Source organism: Salmo salar, chromosome 20 (genome assembly GCF_965601325.2).
Source record: "Salmo salar chromosome 20, fSalSal1, whole genome shotgun sequence".
NCBI lineage: Eukaryota > Metazoa > Chordata > Actinopteri > Salmoniformes > Salmonidae > Salmo > Salmo salar.
This window is the reverse complement of record NC_138310.1, coordinates 5,288,798-5,312,996: the sequence shown is the minus strand read 5'-3', so window position 1 is coordinate 5,312,996 and position 24,199 is coordinate 5,288,798. Positions and strand designations below refer to the sequence as shown.

The 24,199-nt window shown below is 43.1% G+C and overlaps 1 protein-coding gene across 6 annotated transcripts in view; it reads left to right on the top strand.

Annotated features, from left to right (window-relative positions):
* The window catches only part of LOC106580202 (2-oxoglutarate dehydrogenase complex component E1), a 121,283-nt gene that overhangs the window by 82,630 nt on the left and 14,454 nt on the right, over positions 1-24,199 (top strand). For all 6 annotated transcript variants that reach the window (XM_014161011.3, XM_014161009.3, XM_014161010.3 and 3 more), the window contains 2 exons: positions 21,912-22,040; positions 22,296-22,446. In XM_014161011.3, the coding sequence (XP_014016486.1) occupies positions 21,912-22,040; positions 22,296-22,446 (280 nt within the window). The remainder of the gene's footprint in view (positions 1-21,911; positions 22,041-22,295; positions 22,447-24,199) is intronic.

Here is a 24,199-nt window from a genome sequence, read left to right as displayed (position 1 = left end):
CCACGAGCATTAGTGCGGGCGTGCACTCGCTTTGTGCATGGGGGCATTGTCATGCTGAAACAGGAATGGGCCTTCCCCATTGTTTTCATAAAGTCGGAAGCACAGAATCGTCTAGAATGTAATTGTACAGTATGCTGTAGCATTATGATTTCCCTTCACTAGAACTAAGGGGCCTAGCCCAAACCATGAAAAACAGCCCCACACCATTATTCCTCCACCTAACTTTACAGTTGGCACTATGCATTTGGGCAGGTAGCGTTCTCCTGGCATCCGCTAATCCCAGATTCGTGTGTTGGACTGCCAAACTGGTGAAGCTTGATTCATCACTCCAGAGAACGCGTTTCCTCTGCTCCAGAGTGCAATGGCGGTGAGCTTTACACCATTTCAGCCGACACTTGGCATTGAGCATGGTGATCTTAGGCATGTGTGCGACTGCTCGGCCATGGAAACCGGGACCAACAGCTCTTGTGCTGACGTTGCTTCCAGAGGCAGTTTCGAACTCGGTAGTGAGTGTTGCAACCAAGGACAGATAATTTTTACACTCTACGTGATTCAGCACTTGGCGGTCCCGTTCTGTGAGCTTGTGTGGCCTACCACTTCGCAGCTGAGCCGTTGTTGCTCCTAGACATTTCCACTTCACAATAACAGCACTTACAGTTGAGTTACACAGTCATGCTGTTGTGCTTTTACTGCCTCAGGTGAGTGTTTCTGTGTGCATTCTTCCATGTGATGTTCAGCATGCAAAGGAGAACGTGACAGTCTGTGTCAATGTTTACCTTTCCAGGATGATACTTCAGTGTGAAGTTGACTGGTGTGAAGTTCAGTCTCGCTGTAGTTAGTCCATATGTTTTTAGTTTTTTATTTAAATATCATTTACAATGATTGCTTTCCCCGGCTAAACCCTGATGTCACTGGGCTTCTTGTGCGCCGCCCTATGGGGCTCCCAATCACAGCCGGATGTGATTCAGCCTGGAATCAAACCAGGGACTGTAGTGAAGCCTCTTGCACTGAGATGCAGTGCCTTAGACCGCTGCGCAACTCGGTAGCCCATGCCAAGTGGTTATTATCACTGTACGTTGTCAGAGGCTCTCTCACATTTGTATGTGGCCAGTTTACCAAATTCTTGCACTGCTACAATTTCTTTAATATTCATTCTGTAACCCTCAGCAGAATATTCCCCCCCCCCCCCCCCCTAAATAACGGACCTAATTCTTGAATAGGTCACACATCATCCGCCCTGAGTTTAATACCCCATTTTATTTTGCTGCCTGAGTACCTGACGGACGTCTTCCACATGTTGTTCAAATGACTGACACAAATAATAAGCACATCCAAATATGGTATACAGATGTAATCTTTGGAAAAAATGATTGATTACTTTCTGAGCATCTGTTTAATTAATGCCTGTTCTTGGTTCAAGTGCTGTATAGCTACAGGTGGGTCCCACCACTCTGTGACCGGTGTCAGGGCCAGGCTCCAGTGGGGATCTCTCATGTGGGCACAGGAATTGGGTGCCACGCTACCGCTCTCTGTAATGTCCCTGTCACTGTTTGTCTAAGGTAATGTCATGTTTGGTAGTATTCACTACTGCAATGTTTTGAGATGGGCATTTTGATGTCTTCACTACCTGACTTTGTAGGTCCAGGCCCCAGGTCAATCTTATGTGTGGTTCAAATAACACCATTTCATCATTGAAGGAGGCCTCTTTTGGGATACAGGGACGAATCCATTTTGTTTGTCAACCTGGAATGACAATGTCACGTTTGCCCGCTGTAAGCAAGCATTCCTCCATGTGCTGAAGCAGATTGAGTAGATTATTTGCCTTGCAATTTCCTTTCATAAGTGCATTTCTTATCGTCTTTACTTTTTACATCAGCTCTGAGGGCTTATTGTTACTTTTAGTTTTTACGATTTTTCCAATTGCATTAAACCCCATGATTGATTTCTCTAGTCTTTCATTTGTGACTAATATAAGAATCCTCAATTATTTTCCTGCAATGACATCAGCTTTGGGGTCAAGCAAACTAAAACAAATGTCCATCCAACCCAGAAAGGGAATTTCAGTGCCATTGGATATGCCCGCAGATTTCTACCAGTGGTCTAATTTGTGTTTCTTTGTGGCAAATGCTGTCTTTTCCATTCCTCACTTATGATGGATTCCTGAGCCCTTGCTGTTTCCAATATCCTGTTGGCACACTTTGAAAACAATCGGCAGCTTCATGACTCTGAGGTTCTCTCTTCCTTTGCACTGCAGCCACTGCAACCCTGGATGGAACTAGATGTATCTGAGGTCACTCCCCGCTCCAGGGTTGTGACCCCCAGGCGTTTCCTGATGGCTGTGCGTTGCCCCTGATTCTACATCCTGGCTATCACTTCCACATTTGTAGCAATGTTGACCAGTCTCATAACTTTTGCATTTTATTTTCTCTTTGTTGGTTGTATTTGGTTTTCTGTTGGCACGATTCCTAACTAAACTGTCACACTGGCCCTGCACTGACTGTACTAATGATGCTACCTGACAGGTCAGTTCTTTGATTGCTTCATTGCTCGCATCAATTTTACTCAGGAGGGGATTGTATTTCTTTAGTTTTCGGACTGTGGTCTGTGGGGGCTCGGCCTGTGCACATTACTCTCCTCTCTCTGTTATCATCACTCTGTACTGCGTTCACTCATGTGGGTGTGAACTTGAGTGAAATCCCGGCCTTTGGCATGCACGCACTCTAATTTCCCTGGGCAATTTGCATTTTCTCAGTTCATCACTGGTGTTAATATTCTGGAAATGCACTCTCCTCTCTGCCCTGACGTTATCATTTGTTAATCCAGTAACAATGGCCTGCAGGCATTGGCTCTAACTCTGTGCCATATTTCAGTCCTGATTGGGCACGAGCTGAGGCTAACACTTTCTGTCTTAGGTCGAAGAGTCTGACTAGGATGTCCAAGGTGGACTCTTCCAGCTCTTGTGTAGCCTTAGTCAACTTGTGATACAGTTCAAATCAAATCAAATTTCAAATCAAATTTATTTTTATATAGCCCTTCGTACATCAGCTGATATTCTCAAAGTGCTGTACAGAAACCCAGCCTAAAACCCCAAACAGCAAGCAAAGCATGTGAAAGAAGCACGGTGGCTAGGAAAAACTCCCTAGGAAAAACTCCCTAGAAAGGCCAAAAACCTAGGAAGAAACCTAGAGAGGAACCAGGCTATGAGGGGTGGCCAGTCCTCTTCTGGCTGTGCAGGGTGGATATTATAACAGAACATGGTCAAAATGTTAAAATGTTAAAATGTTCATAAATGACCAGCATGGTCAAATAATAATAATCATAGTAGTTGTCGAGGGTGCAACAAGCACGTCCGGTGAACAGGTCAGGGTTCCATAGCCGCAGGCAGAACAGTTGAAACTGGAGCAGCAGCACGGCCAGGTGGACTGGGGACAGCAAGGAGTCATCATACCAGGTAGTCCTGAGGCATGGTCCTAGGGCTCAGGTCCTCCGAGAGAAAGAGAGAAAGAGAGAATTAGAGAGAGCATATTTAAATACACACAGGACACCGGATAAGACAAGAGAAATACTCCAGATGTAACAGACTGACCCTAGCCCCCCGACACATAAACTACTGCAGCATAAATACTGGAGGCTGAGACAGGAGGGATCAGAAGACACTGTGGCCCCATCCGATGATACCCCCGGACAGGGCCAAACAGGCAGGATATAACCCCACCCACTTTGCCAAAGCACAGCCCCCACACCACTAGAGGGATGTCTCCAACCACCAAGTTCAGTGGCGTCCTTCTCTGCATAATGTGTCCTCAATATTTGCCTTAGTGTGTAGATTGTAGGGCTGACCGCATTTAGTCAACTGGTCGATTGTTTGGTCGATAGGCTTTTGGTCGACTAAGATTTCTTTAGTCGAGCAGTAGCAAAAAAAAAGACACCTGTCTGATTCGCGCTTGTGAGTGGACTGCTCAATTGTGGAGACCGTTGGGATGGCAGAGTGCATCAGTCTAAGACGTGCTACTGAAATTGTATGTGGGTATGTTTCATAAGAACAATGGTTCAACACTAATAAAAATAATATTTTATTACAAATGCGCTTTGTCCCTCGTTGGATAGCGGTCACTGTCCACGGATCTGAAACACATCAGTGCGCTGTTGAATTGGTGCTTTTTCCTAGACCATGTTGCTATGTGCATGATAGCAAAGTTAACCAGCATATTGGTGTTGAGAACAATGCGGCGGAAGCAGCAGCAGAATGAGGAGATGAGAAAACAGCCCTTGCCTTATTGTCTAAGAAAAGTGAGGAGAAGGGAAACCCAAATTTAATTAGGTCTATAAATCAACAGCCTAACTGTTAAATGTGCCTCGCTTTATAAGTCAATTTATCTACAGAAATAAGACAGATCCTGCTTCTGTTGCCTGTTTAGGGTGTTTGTTTAATAGCCTACTGATTCGGTGTGCACCAAGCCTCACACAACGACCTGTCAAGTAAACAATTTCACAAATTTGTCCATTTTAAACTTTGCTGTAATAAAGGCTTTACACGTTTTATAATATATTTAGTGTTTACACATAAATTATATTTATGATAATATCCCCTTTTCGATATTATTATAATAAGTAATGTCATCATTTAGTAGGCTTAGTATAGCAGCCTTGTATAACTACCATCGAGCTGTAGTTCTTAGAACACATCCTGTTTAGTCTTAATACTATAACTTAGTAATATATTTCAATACTACAATAGGCTACTGCAGTGGTTCCCAAACTTTTTATAGTCCCGTACCCCTTCAAACATTCAACTTCCAGCTGCGTACCCCCTCTAGCACCAGGGTCAGTGCACTCTCAAATGTTGTTTTTTGCCATCATTGTAAGCCTGCCACACACACACTATACGATACATTTATTAAACATAACAATGAGTGTGAGTTTTCGGCTCGTGGGAAGTGACAGAAGCTCTTATAGGAACAGGGCACAAATAATAATCAATTTTGCTCTCTTTTTAACCATCTTACATATAAAACCGTATTTGTTCATCAAAAACTGTGAATAACTCACCACAGGTTAATGAGAAGGTTGTGCTTGAAAGGATGCACATAACTGCAATGTTGTTTTGGAGAGAGTCTCTGTCTTAAAATTATCTGATTTGAAATTATTTATGTCACATGCGCCGAATACAACAGGTATAGGTAGACCTTACAGTGAAATGCTTACTTACAAGCCCTTAACCAACAACGTCGTTTTAAGAAAATACCAAAACAAAAGTAAGAGATAAGAAAAACGAATAATTAAGGAGTAGCAGTAAATAACAATAGCGGGGCTATATACAGGGGGTACTGGTTCAGAGTCAATGTCCGGGGGTACCGGTGTCGAGGTAATTATGTACATGCAGGTAGGGTTATTAAAGTGGCTATGCATAGATAATAACAGAGTAGCAGCAGTGTTGGGGGGCAAATAGTCTGGGTGGCCATTTGATTAGCTTTTCAGGAGTCTTATGGGTTGGGGGTAGAAGCTGTTTAGAAGCCACTTGGACCTAGACTTGGCGCTCTGGTACAGCTTGCCGTGCGGTAGCAGAGTGAACAGTCTATGACTAGGGTGGCTGGAGTCTTTGACAGTTTTTAGGGCCTTCCTCTGACACCGCCTGGTATAGTGGTCCTGGATGGCAGGAAGCTTGGCCCCAGTGATGTACTGGGCCGTACGCACTACCCTTTTCCACACACAGTCTATGCCTGTATTTAGTTTTCAGGCTAGTGAGGGCCGAGAATCCACTCTCACATAGGTTCGTGGTTGCAAAGGGCATCAGTGTCGTTTTGCCTAGGCAGTATACTCTGAGCACAGCCCAATCAAGAGATCTGGCGGTGGCTTCTTATTAAATATAGTTTTCACAGAATTGCTGGTTGCAATTTTCGATGAAGCTCACTTGTTCAGATATCGGTAAGTGGACTGGAGGCAGGGCATGAAAGGGATAACGAATCCAATTGTTTGTCATCCGTTTCGGGAAAGTACCTGTATAATTGCGCACCAAACTCAGTCAGGTGCTTCGCTGTATCACATTTGTCCGTAAGCTTGTTCATTTGCACACAAATCATCCAATGATGGAAAGACCTGTGTGTTGTCCTTGTTAATGCAGACAGAGAAGAGCTCCAACTTCTTAATCATAGCATCAATTTTGTCCCACACATTGATATAGTTGTGGAGAGTCCCTGTAATCCTAGATTCAGATCATTCGGGCGAGAAAAAACATCACCCAGATAGGCCAGTCGTGTGAGAAACTCGTTACCATGCAAGCGGTCAGACAAGTGAAAATTATGGTCAGTAAAGAAAGCTTTAAGCTCATCTCTCAATAAAAAAAAAAAAAATGTCAATGCTTTGCACCTTGATAACCATGACTTCTGTATGTTGTAAAAGCGTTACATGGTCGCTGCCCATATTATTGCATAGTGCAGAAAATACACGAGAGTTCAGGGGCCTTGCTTTAGCAAAGTTAGCCATTTTCACTGTCGTGTTTTAAACGTCTTTCAAGCTGTCAGGCATTCCCTTGGCAGCAAGAGCCTCTTGGTGGATGCTGCAGTGTAACCAAGTGCCGTTGGGAGCAACTGCTTGCACGAGCGTTACCACTCCACTATGTCTCCCTGTCATGGCTTTTGCGCCATCAGTACAGATACCAACATGAGCAGCAGCTACGTTCCCGCGAGAGAGTAACAGTTAACGTAGCAGCTACGTTCCAATATTAACTGTTACTCTCTCGCGGAAACGTAGCTGCTGCTCATGTTGGTATCTGTACTGATTGCAGCTACGTTCCTGTGAGAGAGTAACGGTTAATGTGATTGGATGGTAATTATTTGACTAGGCTACCTGTATTTGACATTGTTGTTATTTTGCTGAACACCTTTCATTCAGAACCAAAAATTAACCTGATTTCAACATCCGAAAAACGAATCTTTTCAGCATCCATTTAATTTTTTTCACAGCACAGCAAGTCTGAGCCCAGCCTGGCACAATCGAACCATTTGCTGGTCGGACTCCCTCTTGTGTGTCTTAGTTCTTTAACCAAACCGTGAGCTTAAAGCATCAGACAAGCTCAGTGAATATAGTTGATTTGATTAAAACACAAGGGATGTGTCAATATATGGAAACATAAACATTTAAAAATTGACGAATCGATTGGTCAAAAGATCAGACTACTCTTGGTCGACCAATTATGTATTTATTTTTTGTCTGGGACAGCCCTAGTAGAGTGTCATGTCTGTTTTTCACTCCACTCAACTTAAGCCATGGGCTCACATCTCTGATTACTTCTGATTTCTAATTCACTGTGTTCTTTTCTCAGTCCATTTACAATCTGATGTTCTGGGCTGCTGAAGCTGAGCTTATCTTTCTGGTTTATCTGTCCATGAATTTTAGTTTTTATTCCTGGGCATACACACCTCTCTCTGTGGTGTGTGTGCATTTCTGGAGCTGGGTCCACCTCTCTGCTGGGCTGAGAAGCCACTCCCTCTTTTCATCTTGGCACAGCTCCAGTATTACCGCTGGGTTCGCTTGAGTCGTTGACGCCGACTGTCTGAGACTGGTAGGCAGACTTTTCTCAGCATCCTCCAAGTCAAATCATGTCAAATTTTATTGGTCACATACACATGGTAAGCAGATGTTATTGCAAGTGTAGTGAAATGCTTGTGCTTCTAGTTCCGACAGTGCAGTAATATCAACAAGTAATCTAACAATTCCACAACTACCTAATACACACATGTAAAGGGGTGGAATAAGAATGTGTATATATGGATGAACGACAACCAAGCGGCATAGGCAAGATGGTATAAAATACAGTATATACATATGGCATGAGTAATGCAAGATATGTAAACATTATTAACGTGACTAGTGATCCATTTATTAAAGCGGCCAATGATTTTGAGTCTATGTAGGCAGCAGCCTCTGTGTTAGTGAAGGATGTTTTGTATTGACCTCTGTACTGACCTCGCCTTCTAGATGCTAGTGGGGTGAACAGGCAGTGGCTTGGGTGGTTGTCCTTGATGATCTTTTTGGGATTCCTGTGACATTGGGTGCTGTGGTTGTCCTGGAGGGCAGGTAGTTTGCCCCCGGTGATGTGTTGTGCAGACGCACCCTCTGGAGAGCCCTGCGGTTGTGGGCGGTGCAGTTGCCGTACCAGGCGGTGATACAGCCCAACAGGATGCTCTCAATTGTGCATCTGTCAAGGTTTGTGAGGGTTTTAGGTGACAAGCCCAATTTCTTCAGCCTCCTGAGGTTGAAGAGGCGCTATTGCGCCTTCACCACACTGTCTGTACGGGTGGACCATTTCAGTTTGTCTGTGATGTGTACGCCGAGGAATTTAAAACTTTCCACTTTCTCCACTGCTGTCCCGTCAATGTGGATAGGGGGGTGATAGCTCTGCTGATTCCTGAAGTCCAAGATCATCTCCTTTGTTTTGTTAACGTTGAGTGACAGGTTGTTTTCTTGACACCACACTCCGAGTGCCCTGTAGGCTGTCTCGTCGTTGTTGGTAATCAAGCCCACTACTGTTGTCGTCTGCAAACTTGATGATTGAGTTGGAGGTGTGCGTGGCCATGCAGTCATGGGTGAGCAGGGAGTACAGGCGGGGGTGGAGCATGCACACTCGTGGGGCCCCAGTGTTGAGGATCAGTGAAGTGGAGGTGTTTCCTACATTCACCACCTGGGGGTGGCCCGTCAAAGTCCAGGACCCAATTGCACAGGGTGGGGTTGAGACCCAGGGCCTCCAGCTAATGATGAGGGTAGTATGGTGTTGAATGCTGAGCTGTAGTCAATGAACAGCATTCTTACATAGGTATTTTTCTTGTCCAGATGGCATAGGGTAGTGTGCAGATGGATGGCGATATTATTGTCTGGACTTAATGGGGGTGGTAAGCAAACGGAAGTTGGTCTAGGGTGGCAGGTAAGGTGGAGGTAATATGATCCTTGACTAGTCTCTTAGAGCACTTCATGATTACAGTGAGTGCTACGGGGCAATAGTAATTTAGTTGAGTTATCTTTGCATTCTTGGGTACAGAGACAATGGTTGACATCTTGAAGCATGTGGGGACAGCAGACTGCGGTAGGTAGAGATTGAATATGTCCGTAAACACACCAGCCAGCTGGTCTGCGCATGCTCTGAGGACTCGGCTAGAGATGCCGTCTGGGCCGGCAGCCTTGCGAGGGTTAACACGTTTAAATATGTTACTCACGTTGGCCACGGAGAAGGAGAGGGGGGGCCCACAGTCCTTGGTAGTGGGCCGCGTTGGTGGCGCTGTATTATCCTCAAAGCGGAAAAGGCTATTAGTTTCTCTGGAAGCAAGACTTCAGTGTTTGTGACATGGCTGGTTTTCTTTTTGTAGTCCGTGATTGTCTGTAGAGCCTGGCACATACATCTCGTGTCTGAGCCATTGAATTGCAACTCCACTTTGTCCCTATACCGACATTTCGCTTGTTTGATTGCCTTGCGGAGGGAATAACTACTCTGTTCGGCCATATTCCCAGTCATCTTTCCATGGTTAAATGTGTGCTTTCAGTTTTGCACGAATGCCGCCATCCATCCACGGGTTCTGGTTAGGGTAGGTTTTAATAGTCAGTGGGTACAACATTGGCAATGCACTTCCTCATAAACTCACTCACCGAATCAGCATATAGATCAATGTTGTTCTGAGGCTGCCTGGGAAATTTTCCAGTCCGCGTGATCAAAACAATCTTGAAGCGTGGATTCCGATTGGTCATACCGGCATTGAACAGTTCTTGTCATGGGCACATCCTGTTCTGAGTTTCTGCCTGTAGGACAGTAGTAGCAAAATGGAGTCGTGGTCGGATTTACCGAAGGCGGGGGAGGGCCTTGTATGCACCGCTGAAGTTAGGGTAGCAGTGATCCAGTGTGTTGCCCCCACGAGTGCTACAATCAATATGCTGTTACAATGTAGGTAGCCTTGTTCTCAAATTTGATTTGTTAAAATCCCCAGCTACAATAAATGCAGCCTCAGGCTATATGGTTTCCAGTTTGCATAGAGTCCAGTGAAGTTCCTTGAGTGCCGTTGTGGTATCGGCTTGAGGGGGGGATATACAATCAACGACGAGAATTCTCTTGGGTGATATGGTCGGCATTTGATTAAGGAATTCTAGGTCAGGTGAACAAAGGACTTGAGTTCGTGTATGTTACGATTACACCAAGAGTCGTTAATCATGAAGCAAACACCCACACCCTTCGTGACGCATGAATCCCGGGGGCTGTATCGACTCCAACATATCCCGAGAGAGCCATGTTTCTATGAAACAGAGAATGTTACATTCTCTGTCTCTCTGGAAAGCAACCCTTGCCCTAATTTCGTCTACCTTGTTGTCTAGACTGGACATGGGCGAGTAATATACTCGGAAGCGGTGGGTGCTGTACACACCTTCGAAGTCTGACCAGGAGGCCGCTCCGTCTACCTCTTCTGCGGCGACGTTGTTATGGGTTGGCCTCTGGGATTAGATCCAATGTCCTGGGTGGTGTTGCGAACAAAGCATCCGCTTCGGGGAAGTCGTATTGCTGGTCGTAATGTTGGTAAGTTGACGTCGCTCTGATATCCAATAGTTCTTCCTGCCTGTATGTAATAACACTTAAGATTTTCTGGGCTAAAAATGTAAGAAATAGTACATAAAAATACTGCATAGTTTCCTAAGGACTAGAAGCGAGGCGACCATCTCTGTCGGTGCCACAGCACGCTGTGACATGTCTGAGTAATGCAGGCCATGGATGAACTGGGAAATGATCAGCTTCTAGCAATTATGTGTAGATCCTTGCGACATGGAGTCATGCATTATCATTCTGAAACACGAGGTGATGGCGGCGGAGGAATGGCACGACATTGGGCCTCAGGATCTTGTCACGGGATCTCTGTGCATTGAAATTGCCATTGATAAAATGCAATTGTGTTTTTTTCCCCCGTAGCTTACGTAACCCCACCGCCACCAAGGAGCACTCTGTTCACAACGTTGACTTCAGCAAACTGCTTGCCGTAGGCCATCTGCCCGGAACAGTTGAAACCGGATTCATCTGTGAAGAGTAGAGGTCGACTGATTTATGGTTTTTCAACACCGATACCGATTATTGGAGGACCAAAAAAAGCCGCTGCCGATTAATCGCCCGATATTTTTTTATTTTATTTATTTATTTGTAATAATGACAATTACAACAATACTGAATGAACACTTATTTTAACTTAATATAATACATCAATAAAATCAATTTAGCCTCATAAATAATGAAACCTGTTCAATTTGGTTTAAATAATGTAAAAACAAAATGTTGGAGAAGAAAGTAAAAGTGCAATATGTGCCATGTAAAAAAGCTAAGGTTTAAGTTCCTTGCTCAGAACATGAGAACATATGAAAGCTGGTGGTTCCTTTTAACATGTCTTCAATATTCCCAGGTAATATATTTACATTTAAGTCATTTAGCAGACGCTCTTATCCAGAGCGACTTACAAATTGGTGCATTCACCTTATAATATCCAGTGGAACAACCACTTTACAATAGTGCATCTAAATCTTTTAAGGGGGGGTTAGAAGGATTACTTATCCTATCCCAGGTATTCCTTAAAGAGGTGGGGTTTCAGGTGTCTCCGGAAGGTGGTGATTGACTCCGCTGTCCTGGCGTCGTGAGGGAGCTTGTTCCACCATTGGGGTGCCAGAGCAGCGAACAGTTTTGACTGGGCTGAGCGGGAACTGTGCTTCCTCAGAGGTAGGGAGGCGAGCAGGCCAGAGGTGGATGAACGCAGTGCCCTTGTTTGGGTGTAGGGCCTGATCAGAGCCTGAAGGTACGGAGGTGCCGTTCCCCTCACAGCTCCATAGGCAAGCACCATGGTCTTGTAGCGGATGCGAGCTTCGACTGGAAGTCAGTGGAGAGAGCGGAGGAGCGGGGTGACGTGAGAGAACTTGGGAAGGTTGAACACCAGGCGGGCTGCGGCGTTCTGGATGAGTTGTAGGGGTTTAATGGCACAAGCAGGGAGCCCAGCCAACAACGAGTTGCAGTAATCCAGACGGGAGATGACAAGTGCCCGGATTAGGACCTGCGCCGCTTCCTGTGTGAGGCAGGGTCGTACTCTGCGAATGTTGTAGAGCATGAGGTTGTAGTTATTATAGGACTATTTCTCTCTATACGATTTGTATTTCATATACCTTTGACTATTGGATGTTCTTATAGGCACTTTAGTATTGCCAGTGTAGCAATATAGCTTCCGTCCCTATCCTCGCTCCTACCTGGGCTTGAACCAGGAACACATCGACAACAGCCACCCTCGAAGCAGCGTTACCCATGTAGAGGAAGGGAAAAAACTACTCCAAGTCTCAGAGCGAGTGACGTTTGAAACGCTATTAGCGCGCACCCGGCCAACTAGCTAGCCATTTCATATCGGTTACACCAGCCTAATCTCGGGAGTTGACAGGCTTGAAGTCATAAACAGCGCAATGCATTGCGAAGGGCTGCTGGCAAAACGCACGAAAGTGCTATTTTGAATGAACGCTTACGAGCCTTCTGGTGCCTACCATCGCTCAGTCAGACTGCTCTATCAAATCATAGACTTAATTATAACATAATGACACACAGAAACACGAGCCTTAGGTCATTAATATGGTCGAATCCGAAAACTATCATCTCGAAAACAAAACGTTATTCCTGTTACATTGCACAACCTTCAGTGTTATGTCATAATTACGTAAATTCTGGCAAATTAGTTCGCAACGAGCCAGGCGGCCCAAACTGTTGCATATAGCCTGACTGCGTGCAATGAAAGCAAAATGACACAATTTCACCTGGTTAATTTTGCCTGCTAACCTGGATTTCTTTTAGCTAAATATGCAGGTTTAAAAATATATACTTCTGTGTATTGATTTTAAGAAAGGCATTGATGTTTATGGTTAGGTACAGTCGTGCAACGGTTGTGCTTTTTTCGCAAATGCGCTTTTGTTAAATCATCCCCGTTTGGCGAAGTCGGCTGTTTTTGTTAGGAAGAAATAGTCTTCACAGTTCGCAACGAGCCAAGCGGCCCAAACTGCTGCATATACCCTGACTCTGTTTGCAAGAGAAGTGACACATTTTCCCTAGTTAAAAGAAATCCATGTTAGCAGACAATATTAACTAAGTATGCAGGTTTAAAAATATATACTTGTGTATTGATTTTAAGAAAGGCATTGATGTTATGGTTGGAGCAACGTGTACCTAAGCGATTATATGCAATGCAGGACAGGCTAGATAAACTAGTAATATCATCAACCATGTGTAGTTAACTAGTGATTATGATTGATTGATTTTTTTTTATAAGATAAGTTTTATAAGTTAAGTTTAATGCTAGCTAGCAACTTACCTTAGCTTCTTACTGCATTCGCGTTATCTCGTGGAGTGCAATGTAAAGCAGGTGGTTAGAGCGTTGGATTAGTTAACCGTAAGGTTGCAAGATTAAATCCCCGAGCTGACAAGGTAAAAATCTGTCGTTCTGCCCCTGAACAAGGCAGTTAACCCACCGTTCCTAGGCCGTCATTGAAAATAAGAATGTGTTCTTAACTAACTTGCCTAGTTAAATGAAGGTCCTCCCCCAAAAAATCGGCCAAATCGGCGTCCAAAAATACCGATTTTCGATTGTTATGAAAACTTGAAATTGGCACTAATTAATCGTCCATTCCGATTAATCGGTCGACCTCTAGTGAAGAGCACACTTCCCCAGTTGCCATCGAAGTTGAGCATTTGCCCACTGAAGTCAGTTACAACTTCAAACTGCAGTCAGGTCCAGACCCTGGTGAGGACACTGAGCAAGCAGATGAGCTTCCCTGAGACAAGTTCTGATTGTTTTTGCAGAAATTCTTCGGTTGTGTCAACCTACAGTTTCATCAGCTGTCCGGGTGGCTGGTCTCAGACAATCCCGCAGGTGAAGAATCCAGATGTGGAAGTCTTGGGCTGGCGTGGTTACACGTGGTCTGGGGTTGAGGCTGGTTTGACGTACTGCCAAATTCTCTAAAACAACGTTGGAGGCGGCTTATGGTAAAGACGTTAACATTTAGCTTCTTAATATGCCACACATGTCTTGTGGATGTATTATCTTGGCAAAGGAGAAATGCTCACTAATGGGGATGTAAACAAATCTGTGCACAAAATTTAAGAAGTAAGCTTTTTATGTGTGTGAAATTTCTGGGATCTTTTATTTCAGCTCATGAAACATGGGACCAACAGTTAACTTGTTGCGTTTAAATAAAGTACCAGTCAAAAGTTTTTCTAGATTTTGTACTATTTTCTACATTGTAGAATAATAGTGAAAAGACAAACTGTCGAATCATGTAGTAAACAAAACTGTTAAACAAATTATTTTTTATTTGAGATTCTTCAAAGTAGCCACGTTTTGCCTTGATGACAGCTTTGTGCACTCTTGGCATTCTCTCAACCTGCATCATGAGGTAGTCACCTGTAATGCATTTCAATTAACAGATGTTCATTTGTGGAATTTCTTTCCTTAATGCGTCTGAGCCAATCAGTTGTTGACAAGGTAGGGGTGGTTGTCAGAAGATAGCCCTATTTGGTAAAAGAACAAAGTCCATATTATGGCAAGAAAAGCACAAACAAGCAAGGAGAAACGACAGTCCATGACTTTAAGACATGAAGGTTAGTCAATCCATACAATTTCAAGAACTTTGAATGTTTCTTCAAGTGCAGTCGCAAAAACCGCCAAGCGCTATGATGAAACTGGCTCTCATGAGGACCGCCACTGGAAAGGAAGACACAGAATTACCTCTCTTGCAGAGGATATGTTCATTAGAATGACCAGCCTCAAAAATTGCAGCCAAAATAAATGCTTCAGAGTTAAAGTAACAGACACATCTCAGAATCAACTGTTCAGAGGACACCAATAAGAAGAGACTTTCTTGGGCCAAGAAACACGAGCAATGGACATTAGACTGGTGGAAATCTGTCCTTTGGTCTGAGTCCAAATTTGGGGTTTTTGGTTCCAACCGTGTGAGACAGTAGATGAATGGATGATCTCCGCATGTGGGGTTCCCACCGTGAAGCATGGAGGAGGAGTGATTGGTGCTTTGCTGGTGACACTGTCTGTGATTTATTGTGAATTCAAAGCACACTTAACCAGCATGGCTACTACAGCACATTCTGCAGCGATACGCCATCCCATCTTGTTTGTGCTCAGTGGGACTATAATTTGTTTCAGGACAATGACCCAACACACCTCCATGCTGTGTATGGGCTATTTGACCAAGGAGAGTGATGGAGTGCTGCATCAGATGACCTGGCCTCCACAATCACCCGACCACAACCCAATTAAGATGGTTTGGAATGACTTGGACCGCAGATTGAAGGAAAAGCAGCCAACAAGTGCTCAGCATATGTGGGAACTCCTTCAAGACTGTTGGGAGAGCATTCCAGGTGAAACTGGTTGAGAGAATGCCAAGTGTGCAAAGCTGTCATCAAGGCAAAGGGTGGCTACTTTGAAGAATCTAAAATCTAAAATATGCTTACACTTTTGGTTACATGATTCCATATGTGTTATTTCATTGTTTTGATGTCTAAACTATTATTCTACAATTTAAAGGAAATCAAAAGCTGTAGGAAGAGCTAAGAAATGTATTTAAAGTGTCAAAATATATTTTATAAAAGATAACGGTCTATAATGTGTAGATTTTTGGTTAGGCATTACAATTGGAAGGTTGTGAGTTCAATCCCTGGCCGAGTCATTCCAAAAACTATAAAAATGGGTCCTGATGCGTCTCCGCTTGGCACTCAGCATTAAGGAGATGGATTAGGGTTAAGGCCCTGCGATAGACCAGGGGGTGTACTTGTACGTCAAGCTGCCTCACGCTACAGAAACAGGAGATAGGCTCCTGCCCTATGAGCCGTTCTGGCTCACACAAGCCCAGGCTCGTACAAGGCTACTTACTAGGCATTACAACTGGAGCAGCAAAAGACCAACAACTCAGTTTTAGAGTGAGATCAACAAGTTGGGCCCTTAAAAGGTTAATCAAATTAACATGGAAATTGCATTGGAAAATTTGAAAATAGATTTAGCACTTATTTTCAGGTGTTTAACAGCCCAAAAATGTTGTTTTTTTAAAGAAATATGTTCTTGTTGAGATGACTTAGTTGGAGGAGGAAATGCATAGGGAGTCATACTCCCCTAACTAGTATCTGAATGCCAGACTTACCCTAGAGAAGGTCAGACAGTGGTTTAGCATGCAAAACCAGAAAGCTACAGGAATTGATGATTTGTCTTATGAAGTTTTGAAGTCATCGAAATAGTTACAAATATTATTTGAACTCTTTCAGGCTTTTTTTGAGAATGGCATTATTCCAGCTGTATGGTACAAATCCATAATCAAGCCTGTCCCCAAATGACCCTAAAATCCCATTGAACTGTAGAGGGATAATTAACACTGTCAATTGTATTCCTACATTCTAAATAGGCTCTCTATAGTGAACAGAATGGCTTTAGAAAAGCCAGTGTGTATAAACCACATTACGGTCTCCACAGTGGTTCAGGCTGCAATTTTAGCCTGTTTTTATTGATTTTCAAAAGGCTTTCAATTGAGTGAATAGAGACCTCGTTTTTAGACTAATTGAAATGGTATATGATGGAAGATTCTGTGACGCCATCAAAGCTCTTTATCAGGCTCGTTTCCAACCCCTTAAGGTGTAAAGTACGGAGGACATACTCTCGCCCACTTTATTTGTACTACATGTTAATTCTTAAGTCTAAGGCGTTCATTCTTAGTTCTCTTTGCCGTTGGGGGGGTCTAAGGTGACATGGAATTGTGGATCATTTAGCTGTTTGATTTTAAATTTTAGGACCCCTTTATATATTTTTTTTATCGAAATATATCTGGCCTTAACTACTGTAGCCCAAAAGCATTGAATAACACATTCATAAATGGCAAAAAAGACAGTCAAAAAAAATGTATCACAAGAAGCAAGGTTTTGATGGGTTTGGAATATATCTAGGAGATATGAGAGCTCTTTTTTTTTACACATTTAACCCCTTTTTTGGCATAACTACCTTTTGATCATTTAAAGAATGAATAAAATGATACTGGTTACCTTCAGACATGTTCTGTGACACTTGTGGGGGTCGTAGAGCAAAACGGAGAAAGCCACCAAATTCGTGATAATCTCCCTTTTCCACAGTGTGTTGCCCAAACAGCTTGAACACTACAAACAGAAGTTGGTATATTGACTGTACCGACTTCAGACGAGTCCCCTGATGCTTATGGGGGTCGTAGAGCAGTCTCCCTTTTCCATAGACTGGTCACAATAGTTTGTAGGTCAAACCGGACGGTACAGATGTTTACGTGAGAAGACTGATTTTCTGGGATGTCTCATGGTCTGACAAACACCGCTCTAGCTCTGCCACCTTTCACTGCAGATGCGGAAGTGCGATATCAGAGAATGTGTTGGATTGAGACGCATCCAATGCAAAAAAAACACAGATTTTTTTAAATGTTACTTTAAATGTTACGTTGTCGCGCTGGTGCGACAATGTAGGGTGTTATTGATTTAGCCCTACAAATCAAACATGCTAAACTTGGAGTTAAAGTTGTGCATATATTCCTGGTCATCTTGGTGTATGCTGGTGACATAGCTATCCTTGCCGAGACCGAAGATCACCTACAGAATATGTTGAATATGGTTAATTTATGGTGTAGTAAATGGAGACTTTCGATAAATCAAGAGAAGACCCATTATGTTCATTTCAGACAGAAGGGCATGCAGAAAATTGCATACACATTTTTGGGGGTACAACCCCATTATTCTACACTAGGCTCTATAAATACCTTGGTTTCACTCTGGATGAAGACATAACCTTTGAAGATGGCATTAGATCACTAGCAGATTCTGCATGTAGAGCCTTAGGGTCATTGTTAAACAAAATAAAAATATGTAAGGATCTTTGCTTATTTTCAGCTCTATACATCCTGTGTTTGCCTAGTGATGGACTATGCTGCTGGGTTATGGGATCCAAAGTGCATACTAATTGTAAAACAGAGCAATCCGCTGCTTTCTTTGTGTGCCCAAACTGACTCCAAACCCATCTGTGGAGATATGGGTTGGAAACCATGTGTGGTTAGGCAAAAGATGACATGGTATGTCTATGGAGCGGACTGTTAAATATGCCAGAAAACAGAATCACAAAACAAGTGTTCGACTGGGACCTTACTCATAACTATCCGTGGACTAGAGAATTATATATTTTTTGTGAAACTGATTTGCAGTATATATTCAGGAACAAATTACCAAGTGGTGTTAATCAAATCAAGGACAAGCTTTTTCTGATCCACAATGTAAAATGGGCAGCTGATATTTGGTTTAAACCTAAACTTAGAACATACTCTCTCTCATCAAAGAGAACTACACCCCTGAACCATATGTCCGTCTAAACCTAACAAAAAGCCGAAGGTTAGTTTGTGCACAACAGATCCGGCTCCCTCCCCCTGGCTATAGACAGGTAGATTTAACAGAGTACCTGAAGAGAGCATTTGCCTACTGGGTGATCTTGGGGAAAACAAATCCAATTTGTTTTGTTTCCCTCTGTATGATAATTTTCTGCAAAAATGTTGCCGATTACCCTGAAGTATTCTGGTTACGGGACGAGCAGAGGCTTGAATTTTGTTTCAGACAGGGTGTGTTTGAAATTGCTCAGTTTGTTCAAGATGCTTGGAGGAGAATGAGTTGTACTGTTTGTGGCTAAATGGTAGATATACTTGCCATGATTATTGTATGTGTATAATTTGTTATTTTGCTTTGAGTACAAGGAAATGGTACTGTGTTTAGTAGTGTCTTGTATTTCTAGGTGGGCTGGGCACCGGTAGGTGTATGCACTTAAATACATCATATCAATCAATTGTAAGTCATTACTCTATTCTTTAGAATTGTCTTAATTATACTGAACAAAAATATAAACGCAACATGTAAAGTGTTGGTCCCATGTTTCCTGAGCTGAAATAAAAGATCACCAACATTTTCCATATGCACAAAAAACTTTTCTCTCAAATTTTCTATACACATTTGTTTACATCTCTGTTAGTGAACATTTCTCCTTTGCCAAGATAATCCGATGTGGAATATCAAGAAGCTGATTAAACGGCATGATCATTGCACAGGTGCACCTTGTGCTGGGGACAATAGGCCGCTCTAAAATGTGCAGTTTGGTCACACAACACAATGGCACAGATATATCAAGTTGGGGGGATTGTCATGCTGACTGCAGGAATGTCCAGCAGAGCAGTTTCCAGAGAATTGAATGTTCATTTCTCTACCATAAGCCATCTCATGTCATTTTAGAGATTTCTTTCACTACGTCCAACCTGTGGAGCCCAGGATCTTCACATTTGGCTTCTTTACCTGCGGGGATTGTCTGAGACAGCCACCTGGACAGCTGATGAAACTGTGGCTTTGCACAACTGAAGAATTTCTGTCTCGGGGAAGCTCATCTGCGTGCTCGTCGTCTTGACCTGACTGCAGATCGGCGTCGTAACTGACATCAATGGGCAAATGCTCACCCTCGATGGCCACTGCCACCCTGGAGAAGTGTGTCCTTCCCGGATGAATACTGGTTTCAATTGTACCGGGCAGAAGGCATACAGAAATTGTGGGGGCTGTCTTGTTAGACTTCAGTGCAGCTTTTGACATTATTGATCATAGTCTGCTGCTGGAAAAACTGGTGTTATGGCTTTACACCCCCTGCTATAATGTGGATAAAGAGTTACTTGTCTAACAGAACACAGGGTGTTCTTTAATGGAAGCCTATCAAATATAATCCAGTTAGAATCAGGAATTTCCCAGGGTAGCTGTTTAGACCCCTTGCTTTTTAAAATTTTGACTAATGACATGCCACATGACTTTGCGTAAAGCCAGAGTTTATATGTATGCGGGTGACTCAACACTATACACGTCAGCTACTACAGCGACTGAAATGACTGCAACACTCAACAAAGAGCTGCAGTTTGAGTGGGTGGCAAGGAATAAGTTAGCCCTGAATATTTCTAAAACTAAAAGCATTGTATTTGGAACAAAACACTCACTAAACCCTAAACCTCACCTAAATCTTGTAATTAATAATGTGGAAATTGAGCAAGTTGAGATGACTAAACTGCTTGGAGTAACCCTAGATTGTAAACTGTCATGGTCAAAACATATTGATGCAATAGTAGCTAAGATGGGGAGAGGTTTGTCTATAATAAAGCGATGCTCTGCCTTAACAACACTATCAACAAGGCAGGTCCTACAGGCCCTAGTTTTGTCGCACCTTGACTACTGTTCAGTAGTGTGGTCAGGTGCCACAAAAAAGGACTTAATTGCAATAGTCTCAGAACAGGGCAGCACGGCTGGCCCTTGGATGTACACAGAGAGCTAATATTAATAACATGCATGTCAATCTCTCCTAGCTCAAAGTGGAGGAGAGATTGACTTCATCACTACTTTTATTTATGAGAGGTATTGACATGTTGAATGCACCGAGCTGTCTAAACTACTGGCACACAGCTCGGACACCCATGCATACCCTACAAGACATGCCACAAGAGGTCTCTTCACAGTCCCCAAGTCCAGAACAGACTATGGGAGGCACACAGTACTACATAGAGACATGACTACATGGAACTCTATTCCATATCAAGTAACTGACGCAAGCAATAAAATTAGATTTAAAAAAAACAGAAAAATTAACACCTTATGCAACAGCGGGGACTGTGAAACAAGACAAACATTGGCACAAACGCACACACACGATAACATACGCACTATACATACACATGGATTTAGTACTGTAGATATGTGGTAGAGGTGGAGTAGGGGCCTGAGGGCACACAGTGTGTTGTGAATGTATTGTAATGTTTTAAAATTGTATGAACTGCCTTAATTTTGCTGGAGTAATGGAGGTAATGGGGATCCATAATAAATACAAATACAGCGTGTCAACGAGTGCCCCATGGTGATGGTATGGGCAGGCATAAGCTACCGACAACAATTGCATTTTATGGACGGCAATTTGAGTGCACAGAGATACCGTGACGAGATAATGAGGCCCATTGTCGTGTCGTGTCGTTAATCCGCCGCCATCACCTCATGTTTTAGCATGATAATGCACAGCCCCATGTCACAAGGATCTGTACACAGTTCCTGTAAGCTGAAAATGTCCCAGTTCTTCCATCGCCTGCATACTCAGACATGTCACCCATTGAGCATGTTTGGGATGCTCTGTGTCGACGCGTACAACAGCGTGGCATATGAAGAAGCTGTTTAAACAGCATGTTTGTGGATCGACGTGTACGACAGTGTGTTCCAGTTCCCTCCAATATTCAGCAACTTCGCACAGCCATTGAAGAGGAGTGGGACAACATTCCACTGGCCACATCAACAGCCTGATCAACTCCATGCGAAGGAGATGTGTCGTGCTGCATGAGGCAAATGTTGGTCACACCAGACACTGACTGCTTTTCTGATCCACACCCCTACTTTTTTTTTTTAAGCCATGCAACGCCAGGGTTGTGGGTTCGATTCCCACGGGGGGCCAGTACGGAGAAAAATAAAAAAAATGTATGAAATGAATTGAAATGTATGCATTCACTACTGAAAGTTGCTCTGGATAAGAGCATCTGCTAAATGACTAAAATGTAAATGTAAAATAATAATGCCAAATGTACAAATGACACGACTTTTCTGTGTGTAGTCTCCAATGGTATACTGTGAAAGAGCAGGTACAGTAGCAAGTAAAAGTATGTGAATCTTTTGGAATTATCTGGATTTCTGCATAAATTGGTCATAAAATTAGATCTAAGTCGCAACAACAGACAAACAGTCTGCTCAAACTAACACACATTGTCGGACCCTGCAGTGTGTGTTGTAGGTTGTGAATAATGTGCCTGTTTGTGTGCAGGTTTTTTCAACCTCGATGGCCAGCCCAAGAGCTTGACCTGCCCGACAACCGGCCTGACTGAGGAGGAGCTGATCCACATCGGACAGGTGGCCTCTTCAGTGCCAGTCGAAGACTTCACCATCCATGGTGGTGGGAAACCCTCTTGACTGCAGCATAAATATGACATAATAATATATCATGTATTTCTTGAGGTAGGGAGGCCAAGAGTGAACACATGGCTTTTCAATGACTGGCTTTAAACGCACATTTGACGGCACCTTTGTTTTCTGTGCATACAGTAAAATGTACACACCATAAGATTAGAGCGGTGTTAGGTGAGAACAGATTACAAAAAGACTGCCTCGTTACCTGGTGACGAACGTCTGGTTTTCTGCTACTCCACAGGTCTGAGCCGCATCTTGAAGGCCCGAGGGGAGATGATCAAAAACCGCACAGTGGACTGGGCCCTGGGGGAGTATATGGCCTTTGGCTCACTGCTCAAAGAGGGCATCCATGTTCGCCTCAGTGGCCAGGATGTGGAGAGAGGCACCTTCAGGTGAGGAGAGGGAGAGAAGGGGGGGAAAAGAGTCTCGATCTCAGACAAAACAATGGTTTCCATTTTTGAGTGTGTAATCTTGGCTTGTGTCAAACGAGCCTTTTTATAGTGCACTACTTAATTTTTTTGTACCTTGTACAGGGTGTTGTGCTGAGACCAAGGTCTCTTTCACAGATGAGGCCTATATACACATCAATATACACTATACACATAAATTATTGACATCCCATACATGAAAAGAAAAACACAATCATAGAAAACTCAATCTTCAGTAAAAATGTCCCCAATCAGCTCTTTGATCTGCCCAAGAAGCACCAATTCATCAAACTTTAGAGAGCCTTGGAGATTATTCCACAAGTAAGGTGCAGAAAACCTGAAAGCAGATTTACCTAACTCCGTGGAGATCTAAGGGATCTACAGAGTTAGCCATCCCTGAGACCGGGTCTGGTATCGTACATTTTAAGTTGGCAATGAAGTACGGTACGGCGGAAGCTTCTGCAGGAGGGCTTTATAAACAAAAAGAGTACAATGCATTGACCTATGAGACTTGAAAGACGGCCAGCCTGCTTTCTGATACAGAATGCAGTGATGTGTACTGAACCTATCACATGTAATAAAGCGTACTGTGCTGTGACAAACTGCGTCCAATGGCTTTAATACAGTGGCAGCTGTATTTATATAGACCCCTCAAACTCAACACTGCTTTTTTTTTATTGTTCCACTCTGATCAGGGACTGATTTAGACCTGGACACCAGGTGCGTGCAATTCATTGTCAAGTAGAACAGAAAACCAGCAGGCTCCGGACATCATAGGGATTAATGAAAGGCATGACCTATTCCTATTATTGAACTCATCAAGATGCTTTTTGAGATGGCTTTTTGTCAATCCAGATACTCAGATATTTATAAGCGGGGACTCGGATCAATGAGGGCTCCATCCAAATAACATATGCATAAATCATCAGATACGTTTTTGTGATTTGTAGAATAACATATACACTGACAAACAATATAAACGCAACATGTATAGTGTTTATTTCATGAACTGAAATAAAAGATCCCAGAAAGGTTCCATATGACAAATTGTATTACTCTCAAATTTTGTGCACAAATTTGTTTACAATTCCTGTTAGTGAGCATTTCTCCTTTTGCCAAGATAATTCATTATTCTGACAAGCGTGGCATATCAAGGAGCTGATTAATGGCATGATCATGGATTGACGTGTACGACAGCGTGTTCTAGTTCCTTCCAATATACAGCAACTTCGCACAGTCATTGAGGAGTGGGGTAACATTCGACAGGCCACAATCAACTGCCTGATCAACTCTATGCGAAGGAGATGTGTCGTGCTGCACGAGGCAAATAGTGGTCACACCAGATACTGGCTGGTTTTCTGATCAAGGCCCCTGCCTTTTTTTTTTTAAGGTACAGTATCTGTGACCAACAGATATACAGTTGAAGTCTACATACACCTTAGCCAAATACATTTAAACTCTGTTTTTCACTATTCCTGACATGTAATCCTAGTAAAAATTCCCTGTCTTCGGTCAGTTAGGATCACCACTTTATTTTAAGAATGTGAAATGTCAGAATAATAGTAGAGAATTATTTTTCTGCTTTTTCTTTCATCACATTCCCAGTGGGTCAGAAGTTTACATACACTCAATTAGTATTTGGTAGCATTGCCTTTTAAATTGTTTAACTTGTTTCAGGTAGCCTTCCACAAGCTTCCCACAATGGGTGAATTTTGTC